The 18,783-nt window shown below is 36.1% G+C and overlaps 4 protein-coding genes across 4 annotated transcripts in view; 2 read left to right on the top strand and 2 right to left on the bottom strand.

Moving 5' to 3' along the window:
- Window positions 1-446, bottom strand: part of LOC107084950 (pro-opiomelanocortin-like) — a 3,600-nt gene extending 3,154 nt beyond the window's left edge. Inside the window, exon 1 of the mRNA XM_015375024.1 lies at window positions 329-446. Within this exon, the coding sequence (XP_015230510.1) occupies window positions 329-445 (117 nt within the window). The 5' untranslated portion in view covers window position 446. The remainder of the gene's footprint in view (window positions 1-328) is intronic.
- Window positions 447-4,393: 3,947 nt separating this feature from the next.
- On the top strand, window positions 4,394-13,955 carry LOC107084940 (angiopoietin-related protein 7-like). Its single transcript, XM_015375016.1, has 7 exons — window positions 4,394-4,529; window positions 4,785-5,653; window positions 9,635-9,869; window positions 11,343-11,477; window positions 11,720-11,936; window positions 12,017-12,212; window positions 13,394-13,955. Exons 2-7 carry the CDS (start codon window positions 5,033-5,035, stop codon window positions 13,535-13,537), a joined length of 1,548 nt encoding a protein of 515 aa, XP_015230502.1. The 5' UTR covers window positions 4,394-4,529; window positions 4,785-5,032; the 3' UTR covers window positions 13,538-13,955.
- Window positions 13,956-14,015: 60 nt separating this feature from the next.
- Window positions 14,016-17,760, bottom strand: ndufb9 (NADH:ubiquinone oxidoreductase subunit B9). The gene is made up of 4 exons (XM_015375015.1): window positions 17,622-17,760; window positions 15,569-15,761; window positions 15,126-15,239; window positions 14,016-14,375 (listed from the first exon to the last, which is right to left on the bottom strand). Exons 1-4 carry the CDS (start codon window positions 17,708-17,710, stop codon window positions 14,244-14,246), a joined length of 528 nt encoding a protein of 175 aa, XP_015230501.1. The 5' UTR covers window positions 17,711-17,760; the 3' UTR covers window positions 14,016-14,243.
- A 170-nt stretch (window positions 17,761-17,930) lies between these two features.
- Window positions 17,931-18,783, top strand: part of tatdn1 (TatD DNase domain containing 1) — a 5,573-nt gene continuing 4,720 nt past the window's right edge. Inside the window, exons 1-2 of the mRNA XM_015375019.1 lie at window positions 17,931-18,065; window positions 18,560-18,625. Of these exons, the coding sequence (XP_015230505.1) occupies window positions 17,999-18,065; window positions 18,560-18,625 (133 nt within the window). The 5' untranslated portion in view covers window positions 17,931-17,998. The remainder of the gene's footprint in view (window positions 18,066-18,559; window positions 18,626-18,783) is intronic.

The raw sequence follows: 18,783 nt of genomic DNA, 5'->3' as shown, positions 1-18,783 counted from the left end.
TCTCATTTGCTTGCTGCACTAGCAGATTATTTTGCTCAAAATAAGCAATTATTCACTTAAAACACTATATTTTTTTCTTATTTTTTAGAAGGCATTTTTTGTTGTGCAGCCATAGAATAATACACTTTATATCAGCACTCTTGCAATTTTTTTAAGTCAGTCATAATTAATCGCTTGACTAAATAATAATTTTCCTCTTATCAATTATATTGGTAATGACATGAATGCTTTACGTCATAGTAACAATGGGGATAAATTTGATTGATTGGCCCAAAGGTGCCAACAGCCATTGGGTTTCACTGAACCAAATCTGTAAGGTCATATTTACCATTGTGTTGTTCTCAGAGTTGAGTTCCTGACAGCTGGGCCTTTCCCAGCATCGACCAAGTGCCGCCCTGGCCACGCTCACCATTACCATCACCACCAATGGCAACAAGAGACGCATTCCTCTGATTTCTGTTACAGATTGACAAAATAAAAGTCTCTTATTATGACCATGTTCTAGGGTTAGGTAAGCCTTTAACTTTTCCTGAAAAGTAATGTGGAAATCTTAAAAAGCCCATTAAGACATAATCATTATTGGCTATTATACTTTATTATTACAAATTATGATACAAAATATATAATAATAATAAATATTACCTTTTCTCGTAGCTCGTTCAGCTCTTTGACTTCCTGTTGCTCTCTCCACCAAAGATTTCTGTATTTTCTCTTATTTCCTTCTGACTGATCACCTGGCTTTATACCCTTTCAGCCAAGGACACGCAAACATACGCACAAACTCACTGACGTCTGTACGACTCCCAGTCATTTTGTCACTGATGTCCGTAAAAACTCTGCAAAAGTGGACAATTCATTTAAGGTCCTCCACATCTCCCACCCACTTCAGTACACTTATGATCTCCAAAAAACCATGAAAAAATGTAACGTAGAAATACACTGAAATTCAACTATAAAAAAGATTTTGAGGAAGAATTGAAATCTGTTAATTAAAACCACTGTTCTGATGAGTCTTTATATATTTTTAAATACATACTACCTGAATTTCTTTTTATTTGTCCTTTAGACATATTTATTTATTATTTCTAAGAGCATAATTTGTTGCTTATTTGGAAATTAGTACTGAAAATAAAAATAAAAAAAACTGGCAAATTAAGAGTCATTCTAGTCAATATTATTAAAATGAAAATAAAATTGTTAGGGGCAGGCGGTGTTGGTCAACATTAATATCAGTTTGATCTGGACTGGAAGGATCTAATGATCCTCTCAAGCTGTTAAAAAAAAAAACTAAAAACATGCATGTTCATCTCAATGTAACTCGTTATTCTCAATCATAGCTTCCTCTAAACAGAGTTTAAAAGCTAAAAAAAATATAAAGCTTTGACAGAAAAAAGGCTTCACACCTGCTAATGGACAATTAATCAGAACTCACATCCAATAGCTCAACTGTTTAAGTACCTGAAAAGTCTGATAATCCTTTTTCCTAAATGTCAAGACATTTTGGAGCAACAAAGATAAAAGCTTTTGTTGATGTCAGAGGCGATATAGAAGTTTCAGGTGTGTGTCCCTTTTTCTCTAATGGAACACTATGAGCATCTTCAGGAGGCAGCCAGCTAAATATAAACCCATTAGTACAGCTACAGCCTTAAACCATCCATTTGGTCCAGTACATTAAAGACTCCATGCTCAGAGAAAAAAACACAACAGTTTACATCAAAAGTCTGCTAATTTTATTTGCTAATAAATGCAATCATGTTTAACTGAATTCAAAAATACCTCATTGATGGGTGTGCAGGTGGTGCAGTGCACGCCCCATGTACGGAGGCCTTAGTTCTCGACACGGCCGACCCGGGTTTGAATATGGCCTGTGGTCCTTTGCTGCATGTCTCACCTCCTTTCCTGTCAGCCTACTGTCAGAAAAATGAGCCACTAGTGCTGTAAAAACTCAAAAAAGAAAAATTGTATCCCACAGGGTAGTAACGTAACTGAGAGAAAATCAGGACTTGCTGTGCAGGATTATTACATATATCTATGTTTTGGCTCAAAGTAATTGCTCTTTAAAGCCATTTAGTGACTCATGAAATTACAATTTTTTCTTTTCAGATTTCAAGCCTGAAAGATTAGAGTGGACCTGTTCAGAAATTCATAATAAAACATATCAATATGTTTGTACCGTGTATTATTCTTACAGGTGTGGAAAAAGATTGTTTTGGTGATATATCATGCTTTTCGGCTGCCCTGTATAATGTCGATCCATCAGTTCCTAATATCAATTTTAGAAAAGTAAACATATTTACCTAAAACAATGAAGGATACAGGGCTTCCTCTGCCGTGGAGCCCTTTTGCTGTGCACTGCAGTGCCATATCTATAGTTGAGGCAGTCACAGTGGAAGACGTGGAGTGACTCACAACAAACAACATGGATACAAAAATAACCGAATGATCAAGATCTTCTCAAGAACATTCACAGCACTTGCTTTTTATTTATACATTTAATTTTGATAGCTGGAAAAATATTGCAATATATAGTGGTATTGCAATATTGTCATAATATAATATTGTTTGCCAAGGATAGTGACACATATATCAAAACCCCCATGCCAATACTCACCCCTAATTATTCTATGGTCAATTGCAACAATAGGGGGACAATTAAATTGATAAAGCAGGATGTCCTGGTTCACCTAAAAGTACAAAAGCCTGATGCTGTTGGGGTAAACATTCATCCATTTTCTTTACATGCTTATTCCCAAGTGGGGTCACGAGGGGTGCTGGCGCCTATTTCCAGCTGCCAATGGGAGAGAGGCGGGGTACACCCTGGACAGGTCACCAGTCCATCACAGAGACAAACAACCATTCACTCACACACTCAAATCATTTAGAGAAGCCAATAAACTTAACAGTCATGGTCTTGGACTGTGGGAGGAAGCCTGAGTACCCAGAGAGAACCCACGCATGCTCAGGGAGAACATGCCAACTCCATGGAGAAGGACCCCAGGCCGGGAATCAAACCCAGAACCTTATTGCTGCAATACAGCAGTGCGACCCACTGCGCCACTGAGCAGCCCGGTTTGAGAATACATTCAGTTTTTTTTGTTACAGTTTTTGCGTTTTCAGTCTTCCACCAGATGACATCAGTGAGATCCTGTGATGACCTCACCTACATCTGATTGCTCACAGCTGCAGGCAAGTAGTTAAATCAACCTAGGGGTATAAGAGGATCCTGCTGCCAGCATTCTGATGCCTGCATGTTAACTCAAATGGTAATTTCAAGCCCTGTGAGCTTTGATCTGTTTCTTGTGTGTCTGTGAAAAAAACTCACTTCTGTGACCATAACTTTTGCTGTCATTAAAAAAGGGCTACCAACAACTTTGTCCAGGTGTGTATATGGATAATGTGTCTAACACAAGGCCATGCAAGGAAATCCATACAGGTTGAATCTAAGTGTTTCTGAAATAAACAAAGAAAACAGTGCAAAACAGGAAAAAAAAGAGAAACAAACCCGAGTAATTCTACTGTATAACAAAAAAAGACACTGATCATTGCTTAATGAATGTTCAAAGCAATGGAACGTACTAGAACTGATGATAAATTTATCATAATTATTTTCTCAGTACTGCTAGTGTCATTTCTTTAATGATTTAACATGATGTCCCTGAACCCAGCAGCTTACTGCAGCTGGTGGATCTTGCAGTACTGTACTGCCTCCTAAAGCCAGGCTTACACACTGTGCGATTTGTTGCTCTTTTTGGGGCAACTTTCCAGGCCTGCGAAAATTTTCCAATCGGCCCGACTTCTGCTTAACTGAGACCTATTAGTCAAAGACTATGTAAGACAAGGCAGGGCAAGGCAAATTTATTTGTATAGCACAATTCAGTACAAAGACAATGCAAAGTGCTTTACATGATTAAAATATAGAAAATAAAACAGAATCAAAGCAAGTAGGAAAAAAATAAAGTAAAATATGCAGAAACAAAAAAGAACATTAAAAACTAATAAATAGAAAAGTTGAACTAATGACGTTTCAGTAGAACTGTTTAAATGGAACAGTCAAAGGCAATCCTAAACAAATGTGTTTTTAGTCTTGATTTAAAGGAACTCAGGCTTTCCGCACTTTTGCAGTTTTCTGGAAGTAGACTTGTACACACCCTAATTCAAAATGCTTTACAGAGCATAAACTATACAATTATACAGGCCTGGAAGCAGATAAAGTCAACAACACTTAAGAAAAACACATCAACACTTTTTTTTTTATTAAAATGCATGCTAGATATACAATAATCTGTTGTAATAATCTGTTGTAATGTTTTGAACGTAATTTGTAGACAACCTACTCTGATCCTCCTTTTAATTTATTACCTTTAAGGGAAATGGCTTCCAATCTACTTATGGGATTATCGAGATAAGATGTCATACCCAGTGCAGGACCCACTCACACACTAACTATCTCTCTCACACACACAAAGGTTTTACAGCGGGGCTGTATGTTGTTACACTGAGTTGAATTCAGGACAGAGGCATGGCTACAGGTAGGACTACCCCTGTTAAATCAAATTTTTTAAATGTTATGCTTTGAAAATTGACGTTCAGAGTTGTATATCTGACAGAAAACTACATCAATGATGTCTTTGAGAAGTTTATTTCTTGATCAAAGTGTTAACTGGACATAAATCTTTTAAGCTATTTTGACCATAAATTGCTTTATTAACAATATTTGATTAAACAAATTTTTTTGCAGAGTCATGTTGACAAATTGAGGGAGTTATGTTGTTTTTATTTTACAGGCTTCTATACAGCCCAGGTTTTAAAGGAGTTAACCCCTTCTCAGTGTAGAAAAATAGACTTTTGTAAACATCATCAGATCTCTATCAACCCAAATCAGAAATAGTACCTGAATTTGGTCTGGACGTCATTCTGCGGCTATAATGTTGTTTCCTGATGTTGATCCCGGAACTAATTACACTAGTGAATTGGATTTACTTTGGATTACAGTCAACAGCAGCCAGAGACCGCAATTTACTAGAATTTCAACATGAGGTTAGAACAAGTGTTAAGGACTTTTTTACTCACTGGCTGGTGTTTCCATTATGCTAGTAATGACTTTTTGGACTTGAATGAATACTCTGAAGTTGGGCAGCAGGATGAGCAACATAAAACTATCCCAGAATCTAAGGAAAAGGTTCCAAAAAAGAAAAACCGGACTCCTAGGGATGTTCCAGACATGCAGATGGAGACAAACTGGAATGTACCCGATATAAACCACGGAACCTATGAGGATGCCGACTGGCATCCATCTTCCTCCATCCTGGAAACATATTCTGACCTGAATCCTGATGCCCCAAACGTCATAAAGATTGAGGGTTTTGATGTCATCAATGGGACCACCAACCAAACTTTGAACCAGACACAATGTGGTGAGTACAGCAGCCAGCTGACACCAAATGGACAATGTCGGCTGATGGCAACTCTGCCTCAGGTAGGATCGACAGAAAAACGTTGTCCGGACATGTTTCGCTGCACAGATGAGATTTCATTCTGGCTTCAAGAGAACCAGAACAGAAAGGAGCAGCTTGAGGAGCTGAGGGAGACAATGTCTGAGCTGCAAGAGGAGGTTAGGAACCACCGACATCGAGTCAAGGCCCTGGAAATCCAGGTAAATTTACTAAAACCTGAGAGTTTGATGTATTTATACCCATTGATTCCATGAACAAAGAGATTATAAATGAGGAACTAAAAAGGTTTAAGTCATGAAACCGACCTTTTAGAAATGACACATATTACACATTGACTGGATGGAACCACGCCCCATTAGGTGATGGTATAAGCATGACTGCAGAGGGCTTCCTGTATCAACATTTACCTACCATTAGTCTTGATAAAGACACAATGTTGTGACTCAACCAGTCTCACCATTAGATACATTAAATCTGTGTCCAGAAAGTTTTATAACCCCTCATGGCGATGAATGTCATAATAATTTAGGTATTTTAATGGCTTGTTGGAACAATTTGTGTTTAAAGAATCATTTTTAAAATCTATATTTATTTCTACAATCTATGCAAATTTAAACGACCTAAGATGAAACCCTTTAGACGAAAAAGAATTTATTTAGAAAGTTTAGAAAAAATCCAGGAACAACCAATGAATAAGTCTACATTTTCTATTTAAAGCTGGAAAAATATTGTAATCGTCCGAAAGAAAGAAGAGCGTGGTAGAAAATGTAAACATCTAAGACAGCCCTAAATAATCAGCTTCCCCTACTGATAAACTACATGTCTTCTAGAGAAAGTTCCATCCATGCATTCATTCATTCATTCATTTTCTGTCACGTTTAACCCTGCTGGGGCTGCGAGGGGTGCTGGTGCTTCTCTGCAGCTGTCAGTAGGTGAGATACCCAATGGGGATAAACCCTGGACAGGTCGCCTATATATCACAGTCTAGAGAAAGATATTTTGTTTTAAATAAAAATAAAAAAACTAACCCTTACCAAAATATCAAGAAGAAAACAGTTATCCATATGAATAGATTTAATAGATTCAACCAATAAGAATGATGGAAATCATCAAAAGTCATGCGCCTGAAAAAAATGCAGTCCAGTCATGCTCTAACCCTATAAAACACCACTCCGCTCAACAAAAATTTATTCAGGTTGCCTCATTTCTCATTTCACTGCACTTGTAGAATAGTATCTAGAAAATTTCCAAGCCACAACCAAAAAGATTAGTTGAATCTATTATAGCACAGGTGTGGAGGAGCTGTTGTCTATTTGCAGCAGTCATGGGGGGAGATGCAGGGTAAAGTCTAAACAGGATGCTCTACACAGAAAAAAAATAATAATAATAAGTACAGCCTTAACTTGTGGTATTTTGACTTAACAGCCACATTTTTGGGATAATGAAAGGAAGTCATTATACCTAAAAAAAAATAAAAATAAATAAACTGCAAGCAAAGAAGAAAATGTAAAGTCTGGGAAGCAGGACTGCAGAAGGTATATGAGCCCAGTATCTTCTTGCTGTTTAAAAAAAGAAATGCAAACAGCTTCACCACTATAAAACCCAAGGCATAACCAGATTCTTTATTTTGTTGTTGTTATCTATTTTAAAACATTATATATATATATATATATATTACCCTGGGGGAAAAAAACTGTTTAAACATATTGGTAAAAGTCTGAACTTTACCATGTTTTTGCAGCCGACTCAACCAAACATGGTCTTCAGATTTTACAATAACTGTTCTTTCTATATGAATTCCGGTGTGATACAGGATACGTTTATCTAAAAAAGATATTTCCAGCCGAAATCTTGAAAACATTTCCCCCAACCTTTTTTGTTTTTTAGATTTTTGGTCACAAGTTTGATAAATATTCCAAAAGATCTGGGTTGACGACATACGGTATTCGCACTCATTCATGCACTTTTGCATGTTGCTTTTCCCTCATGTAAGTGGTAAGGAAAGAAGTGAGGATATAACAGGGGGAAATCTGTGTGTTTAGATGCTTCAGAAGTAAGGGATACAATATCTTCTCTTTACTTCTTATCCTTAAATTGAAATGTATGGCCATTGTAGAGGAATGTGTAACTTACCCGGTACACATTTTGAGATGCTATTTAAATGGTGCCATGTATCTCTGAAAGAGCAAGAAATTCACCATTGTTTTACTCAGTAACTGGATCCGTATCAGTCAGATAGTAGATGTATATAGATTAGGAAGAAGAGTTTCAAATATGTGAATTAATCTGCGTTGCTTCTTTCATTATATGAGAACAAAACATGTAGAAGAAAGGATATTATGCTATCTTTGTTTATCTAGACCTTTTGTCTCTCTCCCTGTCTAACTTTATCTCCCCGTCTTCACACCCTTTAAGTCCTCCTTAACCCTGAATACTAACAGGATTAGCTAGAGACCTTTTAGTCAGGGCACTTATATCCTTCAGACTCTCGCTGACACTTTGACAATCCTTTCCGGCTTCGTTCCCCACACGCTTCCAATTGTCTTAATTGAGTTAGTAAGCCTGGAGTGTGCAAGAAAGTTTTCTTATCCAACAACCTGTTTTTCATTTTATTATTCCATATCTAGATGATAGATATATGAAAAAGCTCATTGTAGGGTCATCTGCAGGATTATGTGCGATATTCAAAATGCTTTTATTTTGAAAATATTACTTTTGTTAATTTAACTTGTAAATCATTTAAAGCCTTCCCACTTTCCCTTTGTTAATGCTGTATATTACAATGGGCCTTAGTTCAAAGAGGTATACAGTTCAATGCACATCCTAATTTCACATCTTATACAATGGACCCTTAATAATATAGGGTTTTTCTTTGTATGCTAGTATTTATTTTGACGATCACTTAATATCCAAGACCAAAGTTTGTAGAATTATCAACACATACAGCAGGAGGCTCAAACATCCCTAAGGGAGAATTTCACATCAGAAGTGTTCAACAAGACTTTTAAAGAAAAAAGTAAAAGAATCAGATTGAATTTTAAATTTTAAATATGGGTTTGTTTTTCTATTGCTCATATCATAACCAAACTATTTACAAAGCATGCTTAAAGGATGTTAAAAAAACAGAATATTATCCATATACACAGGAGTACATTCTTGTTTGGGATGAGAGTAAATCCAAGTATAATTGTCTGACTACCCTGGCTGTGAGGTGTTTATTGATTTTAACAGATTAACAGGCTGAGGAAATTAACTGTTTTGTGGTGGTTGGTTTTTGTGCAAAGTCTAGCGCTTTCCTTAAGGTAAAAGACTGAACAGACTCAGGATGCAGAAATGTTAGATGCTATTTTTGGGCCCTATACTCATACAGGCTTTGAATGGAAGAAATGTCAGACCCCTTCTCTGCAAACCTAAACCTAAAACAATTATCTAAAAGGAACCCTCTGTTTTAAAGTATATTTCTCTGATAAATTGAGAATCTGAGGCACCAAGATGACCTTATAAAAAGCAACACAACATGTTAAAGCCAAAATATTATCCAACCATCGAGTCTTGACTCAAAAATGATTAGAATCCAACCTCATACATTAATCACCAAACATCATTGATGAAAATATCTAAATAAAAATGTATAAAGCTTGTCAGCAGTTCCAGGAACTACTTGATTAAGAGGTGGATGATACAATGTCATTGCAACTGTTTAGGAAAGATGGATGGACTGTTTCCTTCCTTTGTTTAACGCTATTGCTTGTAAACAGGAGAAGGGAAAACTGTGATGATGGAAAATAAAAAATAAAAAAACTGTTCGAAAATGCGGGTTAATCCCAATCACTTTCATCAGTTATAAAACAAACTTTATCACAATCATTTCTTTCCCTGCATCATGCAGCCCTAGTTTAATTGATTTTTTGGCCAAATATGATGTGGAGGCCATGATTCTGTCATTTAAGTAATATAAAATAGATATTTATTTGAAAATATTCTTTGTCTCATTTTTTTTTATTCTTTTATTATCTGTATCGAAAGGATATTTCTTGGTTGAATTAAATTATTTTCAGATCTAAATCTTCCTGGGGTGTGAGTATTGTTTGGGGCAAAGCTGTTATAAAAAACTGCATGAGTGTCGCAACCTCAAATGACCCTACAGCTATGGTGTTTTCTTATTCCTTCGTGTCCCACAGGGTGAAGACAGCATCAGACTCAACTCAACGTTGGGCCATCGCTTGAATTTCTTGGAGCTGCGCCATGCAGAGGCCGACACTCTGCTCCAAGTTCATGCAGCGCTGCTTTACGAGCTCCAGACACAGCTTCGAAACCTGTCAGCCACCATGCAGCACATGAGTCACAACAGTGGCTGCACTATCAATGTGATTGAGACTACTCCGCCCCTCAGCATGAGAAACACTCTGGCACCAGGTACACATGCACTGTGGTGAGTTTGCAGCTGCATGATGTCCATGCAACATAACTGTTTTACAAATATAAAAAAAGAACATAAAACATGTATTATTGTTTGCTTCTATGCAACCAGTAATTTTTAACCCATATTTGGCTCAACAACAATCCATTTTAATCTCTGTGCAGAGCACTTTCTTTATAAAAAAAGAAAAATCAGAAATCTGAAGCCAGTTTAATCTCAACAACTAAAATTGCACATTTTAAGTTCTTTAAAATCACTTATTGCAAGCTCACATAGAACAGATCCTAGGTATCTGTGGTCAGACCTAAATGTAAGTATAGAGTCTTATTAAATTAAAAATGTATTCTACAAACTATTCTTACAAACACCAATAACCTACTACAAAAGGTTATATAAGAAGGTCCTGAAAGAAACTGTTGTTAGTTTATATGTTAGAGTCTTTCCAGGTTCTCGTAGAGTTAACCATAATGTTTACTGCAGCAAAATAAAAAAATCCTACAACTCAACTACATATCATTCAGTCAAAAACAAAGCCTTTTTTTGGCATAGAAAACATGCAAATTGAACTGTAGGAATGGGAAGTCTATGGGGCGGGCCCTTTTGTCTGGTTCAATTTGCATGTTTTCTTAGCCAAAACAAGGCTTTGTGTTTGGTCCACTCTATAAAGCCTTGAACTCAAAGCTATTTCTGACATTTTGAATTGAAAAAGCTTCCTGGATGGGAAGAGAAAAGTCTTCAAACTTGGAAACAACGTCCATTGGATTTCTTTTTTTAACTGTTTTGGAATCTCTCTGATGAAACCCGACAAAGCCATACATTTCACATTCTGTGTGATAACTGAACTGAATGCATGTCTTACTATAGAAGAGTTTCAAGCAGCAAATATTGCTGAACCTCCTTTCTGAACTTTCCATCCATTTTCTTTTCCAGATGCTATTTCAATAGTAGCTTGATCTCACATAGAGCTCACTGCCTGCACTTTTGTTTGACAAAATGACAAGAAATTGAACGAGCATCCCCTGAATACTGACATGCCAGCTGCAAGTATAGTGACCAATAGATCTGTCATTAGGGAATAAAAATGGCAGAGTTGCATAATATATAATGATGTAGCCTAAACAAATTGAACATTGCAACAAATTTAGTAATTTAGTGAAAAACATGGTTTGTATAACAGCTGTCTGATTGTGCAAGACTCTTACATCTAGTCTGGAGGACTTGTAAAATTCATACACACTTAAGAGAAGATTAGAAATAGAAGAAAATGCTAAATGACAGTAATATTCTAAAATATGTACCTTTAAAAATTTAGGGAAAAAGATTGAATGATGTACCAATATTCTTACAGTTTCTACTTTAAGTGGGTCACAAAATAACAAACAAAAAAAGACTGAATTTGTAAAGGTTTAAGAGGTCTGAATATGTTGAAAAGCATTGTGTGATGCTGGTTTTGTCCGTGTCTCTCTCAGGTGGACAGCACCTGTCCTACTGTCCATCAGACTGTACTTCTCTGTATCACAATGGCGTTCGCCGTTCAGGAGTTTACACCATTGTCATGTCACCAGGCACCACTTTTCCTGTGTACTGCGACATGGAGACAGATGGTGAGAAACATGTTTTTAATGTTTTCTTTAAACATAATTGTGTGATTTGAGTTTTATAAAATTGCCATATGATTTATTTTTCTTCTTTGAAGTGAAAATGTTGAAAATACCTCAACATTTTTTCATTTTGAAGCTCTGTTTGCCACAAACATTTGCCCTGCATCTCTTAACTGGGCATGTGTAGCTAGACTCACACTAATCTGACTGATAATCATGGTCATGTGTCGACATGTGTGCATCAGGTGGTGGCTGGACTGTATTTCAGCGCAGGCGTGACGGCTTAGTGAACTTTAACCGAGGCTGGGCTGAATACAGAGATGGCTTCGGTGAACCACGAGGAGAACACTGGCTAGGAAACCATCAGGTTCACCTGTTGTCCAACCAGGGTCACTACAGCCTCCGCATTGACATGCAGGACTGGAGCCACGCCCACAGGCACGCCCTCTATCAGTCTTTCAGGTATATACTACTTTTTCATATCATCCATCAGCAGTTAAACAGCAAGTAATAGTCAATATTTTGGTTTCCTTTTTCTACAGGATAGATGATGAAGAGAACCAGTATCGCCTCCATGTTTCAGGTTTCAGTGGGACAGTGGAGGATTCCTTTGGTTGGTATCATGACCAACATGGGTTCAGCACACCTGACACAGGCAACATCTGTGCTGAGATCAGCCATGCAGGCTGGTGGTTCCACCAGTGTTTCTACGCCAACCTTAATGGAGTTTACTACAAGGTATGTCTGACACAGCAACATTTACAGCAGGTATATCTCAGCATGGTCTGTGGTAATATTAGATTTAAACATTTAAGGAAAAAAAAGAATATTCATACAAAATGTAAAATATGAAAACCTGCAATAGGGTCAATAGAAGCATGTATACATAATAATGCATAAAAAAATAGTTTGGTTATGATTTATGTTGTCCTTAACTTCATCCCTGTCAACATTTACATTGCTTTGTTAAAGTCCAGCTCGATTATTCTGAATTTTGCTCATTTCCATCCTTTAGCTGAAGTCTGGAAAGTAGTTACACACAGGAAAAAAAGCACCATACCGGTTAAAGATATCAGTAAGAAGAATAATACATAAAAATTCAAAGTACTGGACAAGCTTAGATATTATGCAGCTTTTTTTTGTTTTTTTTAAGGAAATGATGGGGTCACAAAAATAACGCTTTTCTCCAAAATTGAATAGAAAGTTTGAGAGGAAAGAAAAAAATCAGCTAAATTTGTTACAAAAAAGAAACATTTGTAAAAGAAAAAAAAAAACATTTAATACCACCTGGGATATATGGTGGTGGCCTTATACTGTGGAGTTACAACTCTGAATTTTTATACAGTTAAATGGAGAGATAGGTTTTAAATATCACTCACTTTTATGGTTAATGTTGTTTAGAACTTTTAACTGTATAAACAGTCCGGTATTTATTAGAAAGGTAAAGAAAAATATGGAATTTAGTTTTTCATCAGGATAAGGGTTCAACTGTTCTTTGAAATCAACAAGAATGGCTCCTTGAGAAAAAAGTCTAACTTTAGAAACCATCCATGGATAATTTAACAAATGTATTTAATGAAAAAAATCAAGAGATTGACTGGCATTATGATTATTTTTAGAATCTTGGAGATGGCAAATATCTCTGCCAGAAAAACTATTATATGTACATTAGTTTTTAGGGTTTTTTTTTTATGAAGCATAGTTTCAACAGTGAACACATTAGGCAATTATATATTAGCTTTATTTTACATATTTAGAACAGATGAATTCATGGAAATTTTACAGGATAAACTAATTATTAATTTTATAATTTTATTTTATTTTTTTCTGTTCCTCTAAATTTTTTTAAGACCTTTTTTAAGTGGCACTGTTAATGGTAGATAAATATGTCTGTGACGGAAATGTTTTGTTTCCATTAGGGTGGCCGGTACTCTTTAAAAGCTCACAACCTGCTGGGACCAGATGGCATCGTCTGGTTTTCCTGGAAGGACTCAGACTTCTACTCTCTGAAGGCAGTCACCATGATGATCCGTCCACGAAATTTCAGACGTCTGTCGCCATAGTGACGGGACATTTTCACTGAAGCTTTTTAAGAGAACTGCCAACAGTGTTGTTGGCACAATATATATTTTCACTTATAAAACAAAAAAATCCCCTGCCAAGCTTTGCTTTTTCCTACAAGATTATTTCTTCTTTAAAGGCAGCAGAATGTTCAGATTTAAATACAAACCCTTTCTTACAAGCTTGAGCTAAATGAACAAATCAGATACAGTGATATGTATAATTAGTTTGTTGTTTTTAATTGAAGCAGGGTAAAAAAAAATTAAGTGTAACTGGGATTTCTGTATACAATACTAAAAACATGAAACTTCATGAAAGCTAAGCTAAAATACTGAAACTGAGGTTAAAACAGTTTCATTAAAATGTTTTGTTATTCCAATTGCTCAACATGTCTTGTTTTACTAAATCCCCAACATACCTTCATTAAAGCCAACCGTTATCAAACAAACACACAACACTGAGCATACATTTCTTTATTAATTACAGGTATTAATCGGAACATCTACAGAACTTGTCAGAGTCATCAACTGTGAATTCAGACAGGTTGTGAACATTGTCATGCAGCCTGTAAAGGGGAACTCCTCCAGGCTTGACTCTAAAGACAGATGGAACCAAAGGGTCAGTCAGTCTTGGTGCTGTCATTGTGTGTTTGGGCCGTTTTTTCCCCTCAGATAGCCAGACTGACTCATCTCAGGTCAGGTAAGGTGTTTATGTGGGGCGCTCCCTTGGACGGGTGACAAACTGCCACCACAGAGGGGGTAGATCGCCCTCCTTGCGGGCAGGAGGCAGAGCCTCGCTCCTGGGTCCACCTGCTGGAGTCTCGGCTTCCAGCTGAGCAACCTGGAGGAAGACGAAGGTAAACATTGAGTGGTACCGTTATTGAACATTGGTTTTAATTTTCCTCTTATTTTTGGTGCCATGTGAGATCATTTACATAAACAATTTAATCCCCATTTGTATAGTACAGGTAGTTCTTTAGATGAAGCTGAATATTTTCTTGAAATAAACTACAATGATTGTATTTCTGAGAAAAGTTATAGGCTATTTAACCCTTTTTTGTAAAAGATTAAATTATGATCTATATAAAAATTACAGAATGACTCCTACTGTTACAGCTGCTCCCCTGATGCCGAATAATTGTGCATATTTTGTCACATGATTTGATCCACAGATACAATGTGTGCAAAGTGATAAGTTTACTAAGGGCCTTTGCATCAACAGTCTAAAGGTGATGCTTGTTTATCTGGAACCAGTCTAGACAAGGACCATGTGGTTCCCCTGTTTAAACATTAAACTTTGACGCCATCTGGTGGATATACTAGTGATGTCGCATAAGCATTGTAAACAGGAAAGAATTGAGCTAAAAAAAATTTTTTTGATCAATATAAAAACAATTTTACTGATATTAACAGAACAATAACAATGAACGGAGAATGTAAAGCTTCCTATTTTTTTAGTAAAATATATATTTTTTTTTACTTAAGTAAATATCAAGCAAAGATTGGGATAAAATTAAGACTTCTGTACCATTGAGAAACATTTCCTAACAGTGGTCAATAAAAACTGAGAAAGAACTGCACCCCTGCATACCTCTCTATCCCAGCTCTGCATTCTCAGTTTCTTCCACTGCTCCCTCTTGGAGAAGTAATCAGGGTACATGGCCTTCTCTGAAGGGTGCCAATGGTCCAGCACCCATTCTGGGACCTATAATCACAGAAAGCATCACAGATCAGTCACCTACAGAATGAAATGTGGATTTTCTATACAGTTAGGTGATTTTTTTTCCCTGCTATAATAATACAAAATGTAAACCTAATTCTACAAAAAATTCAGCTGCATCAATATGGTCTTATAGAGACAGAAACACTGATTTAACCTGTAAAGGACTATTCTGTATAACTTGAGGGTAGAAATATATTGAGTTGGAACTGACTCTTAAAATAGCAAGCCAAGTGCCTTCATTTCAAGTAAACAGAAAACAACAACAAAACAAGAGATCAAGCAAACGCCATCATTATTAAGTCTCCTCTCACCTTGTAACACTCATATCTTTCATAGGAGGTTCCTCCTGGAGAGTCAGGGAAGATGTAGGGCTGGGGATGTTGGTTGGCCCAGAACTCCTCCTCACCTGCCTTCAGCATCTTGGTGGCCTTCACCATGTCCTTTTCATTCTTGTTCTCATCAAACCGAGCGCGAAGCATACAGGCATAGAAACGATACTTATCTCTGTGACAGGAAAATACAACAGAATACTTAAATGTTTTGTTTTATACAAACAATAAGGAGTGTGACTTTTACATGATTATTGATAAGAAAAGTTAACTTCCAGGTCACCTAGCTTGTAGAAACTTCGAAATACAACTGGAGTACCATGACTTAATCTAAGTAAAGCAATCAACAATGAGACACTTCTGTGCTTTCTATTCTTAAATATCTGGAATTGAGAAAATTGCAACTGAAAGGTTTATGCTTTTGAAAAGACATAAAACCACAAACTGCAAATGAGCAACCAATTACTGCAAATATTCGCCATTATAAGCCTTAAAAAAATATAGTATTTACTTTTAAAAATGCAATACAAAAAAATGTTTTGTGCAACTGAGTAGATTTCTTTATATAACACCATAATTAGTTAGATAATGGTTTTCAAGGACATTTCCTCTATAATTAAACTGATTTGATATGTGAGCACATTTGTAACAGAAGATCATTATCTGACCTTTATTCTAATAAATAAAACAGGTTCAGTTATATAACAGACAACATTTCATGACAACGTCTAGATTTTTGTTTTTATTGAGTATTTTCTGTTTAACGGGTCACAATTTTTTAAAGGTTTAACTTAAATCGATGGACATTATTTTTTAAGACATTAAGAGGTACCGTTTGAAGTGTCTCTGAATGCATTGATTATCTTTTTTTTTAAGTAAGGCTGAATTTGACCAAAGTCATGGATTTAATGGGGAAATGCTGGTGTTTACAGCAGCAAAAAGATTATAGAAAAAAGTGGTCACACAAAAATGTATAAGAATAACATAATAGTGAAGAGTAAGAAGATAAAGAATAAAATACTCAACTGTAAAGTGTTTAACAATATAAAAACTGTGCACCTTGAGAATTAAAAACCAATGTACAGCTACGGACATTTTTACAGTAATGTATATATAACAGGAAATATCATATTCCTTGATGTTATTCATAGAGAGTTACATATGTTGGTTCTTTTATTTATTCTTGTCTGTTTTTTTATGCAACATCAGAAACAGGTCTCCAAAGAAATTCAAGTTTTTTTTATGCTTCTACACATAATCATATTATTAGTAACTTGTTTGTGGTTTCAAATGAAACACTTGCTTCATGCAAAGCTTGAAACTTCTGCTTCCATGCCTGCAGTAATAAATAATAGAATAGTCTACCAAATATTGCTTTTCAGATTATCTTAAACTTTATAACTTTAGAAATCGTGTTCTTTAGAAAAAAAAGTGGCTTAAATTGTCTGTAAATGAAGTAATAAATACTAGATATTGTTTATTACATAAATAATCCCGAACATTTTTAAATATCTCATTAAAAAAAGCATGTTTCATACAATTATTTAATTAAAACATTTCGCATTCTATATTTTAGTGTGGACATGTGTACCTTTCACAAACTGATATGAGCAGAAAGAGAAATAATATTAAAATATGAGAATCACTTTATCGAAAGAACAAAAAATAATGTGTATGTTCTGGGTAGGACAAAGTTTAATAGAAGCTGGAGTATGCTTCTGCATAAATATTACTGGAAGCTAGTGGGCGCTAGTGAGCAACAAACAAACTCCTAACAAACCCATCAAAGCAGGGTATGACATACATTCATTATAAATTCATTATAAGACTGCAAAGACTGGGGTATATTCATTTTTAACATATAATAAGGCCGACAACACAGAGTTTAAATGGTTTCAGGAATGAATGACCTGGGAAGCTATCAGTGATTAGCTTACTTATGCTAACTTAGCATTGCAGGAAGAGAAATTCATCTCAGGAAAGCAGTTTATTAACATTATTCTGTAAAGCCTCCAAATATAAGCAGCACTCTTACCGAAATATGCACCACGATTCAAGGTGCCTGAGAGACTTCTTGTAAAGCCTCAGCACTTTCTGCTGGTGAGTAAGAAAGGCAGAGGCCATTTTCGCCGTCCGCTGTCACCTTCCCACCGAGCCTGCGCAAAGGATTCTGGGAGTTTGAAAGCGTCCAACGTCAGTACCGTAAATGTAAAAAATAGTACGCATTATTTTGTTCTTATATACTTAGTTTTCCCATAAAAGAGCCGTTGGAATGTTGCATTGTTGTGCATGATTATTTCACACTTCGATGTAGGCTATAACATTGCGGGAAGATATCAGGAGCTGTTGACATTGTGTTTCAGAGTTGGTGTGCACGTGTAAGCGCGTTTATTACGGTAAAAGGATGTGGGAATGGCGAATTCTGCGCGTGGAGCTCTCTGTAGAATTATAAGAACCATGGCACAGCACAAATTCATTGGTGAGGCATTTTAATGTTTGTAAATAAATCGTAGATACAAAGCGAATCATAGCCGTTGCGTCATTTCCTTTCACCTGGTTTAGTTTTCTTTTAACACATGTCAGCCCCTTTCCCCTTAAAGCTGAAGCTCCTGTGATGTTTGTCATGAACACCATTACTAAAGTTAAAAATAAAAGTCAATCTATCGAGATTTTAATGATTACCAAATTGTCTGGCGTTCTTCTTAAAGCCACTGCGGCTTTAAAGAGTAAACTAAGCAGTGTTTCCTACCTAAATGCATCAGAAAATCCAATGCCTGCATTTTTGTGTTGATGTACATTGCTGCATTTTTAGTTTTTGCAAATATTCACTATTTTTTTACCTGTCCACGCTGTAAACATGGTGTTATGTTATATGAGAGAATCTATCTGAGTAGAATGAATCAGAATGCTGAAAGTCAAACAAATCATGCACTTTTATTTTAACATTTTGATGATTTTCACCCTCTCCTGTAGATATTGGTGTGAACCTGACTGATCCCATGTTCAGGGGACTTTACAGAGGGAAGCAGAAACATGATGGTGAGGCATTGTTTAGTGTTTCCATGCATTCACTGAAGAGAATTAACCCTAATTCATTATATATGGAGACCACAGAAAATGCAGAAGTAGCTCAGCTTGGATCACCATACAGCACTTTCACTCAGACTTTGACTAGGCCACTATAAAAAACAACAACT

This window comes from Cyprinodon variegatus, unplaced genomic scaffold (assembly GCF_000732505.1).
Source record: "Cyprinodon variegatus isolate N-32 unplaced genomic scaffold, C_variegatus-1.0 Scaffold112, whole genome shotgun sequence".
Lineage (NCBI taxonomy): Eukaryota > Metazoa > Chordata > Actinopteri > Cyprinodontiformes > Cyprinodontidae > Cyprinodon > Cyprinodon variegatus.
Note: the sequence above shows the minus strand (reverse complement) of the source record. Positions and strands in the feature narration are given on the sequence as shown.

What these genes read in the sequence shown, in the direction of transcription:
- LOC107084940 (XM_015375016.1), top strand. Translation starts at nt 5,033, where the DNA reads ATGAGGTTAGAACAAGTGTTAAGGACTTTTTTACTCACTGGCTGGTGT. An exon ending in CTGCGACATGGAGACAGATG is followed by an intron (nt 11,478 to 11,719) that starts GTGAGAAACATG and finishes TGTGTGCATCAG; the next exon opens with GTGGTGGCTGGACTGTATTT. An exon ending in GCCCTCTATCAGTCTTTCAG is followed by an intron (nt 11,937 to 12,016) that starts GTATATACTACT and finishes CTTTTTCTACAG; the next exon opens with GATAGATGATGAAGAGAACC.
- ndufb9 (XM_015375015.1), bottom strand. Translation starts at nt 17,710, where the DNA reads ATGGCCTCTGCCTTTCTTACTCACCAGCAGAAAGTGCTGAGGCTTTAC. An exon ending in GAATCGTGGTGCATATTTCG is followed by an intron (nt 15,762 to 17,621) that starts GTAAGAGTGCTG and finishes TTCCTGTCACAG; the next exon opens with AGATAAGTATCGTTTCTATG. An exon ending in TGCAGAGCTGGGATAGAGAG is followed by an intron (nt 14,376 to 15,125) that starts GTATGCAGGGGT and finishes GTCTTCCTCCAG; the next exon opens with GTTGCTCAGCTGGAAGCCGA.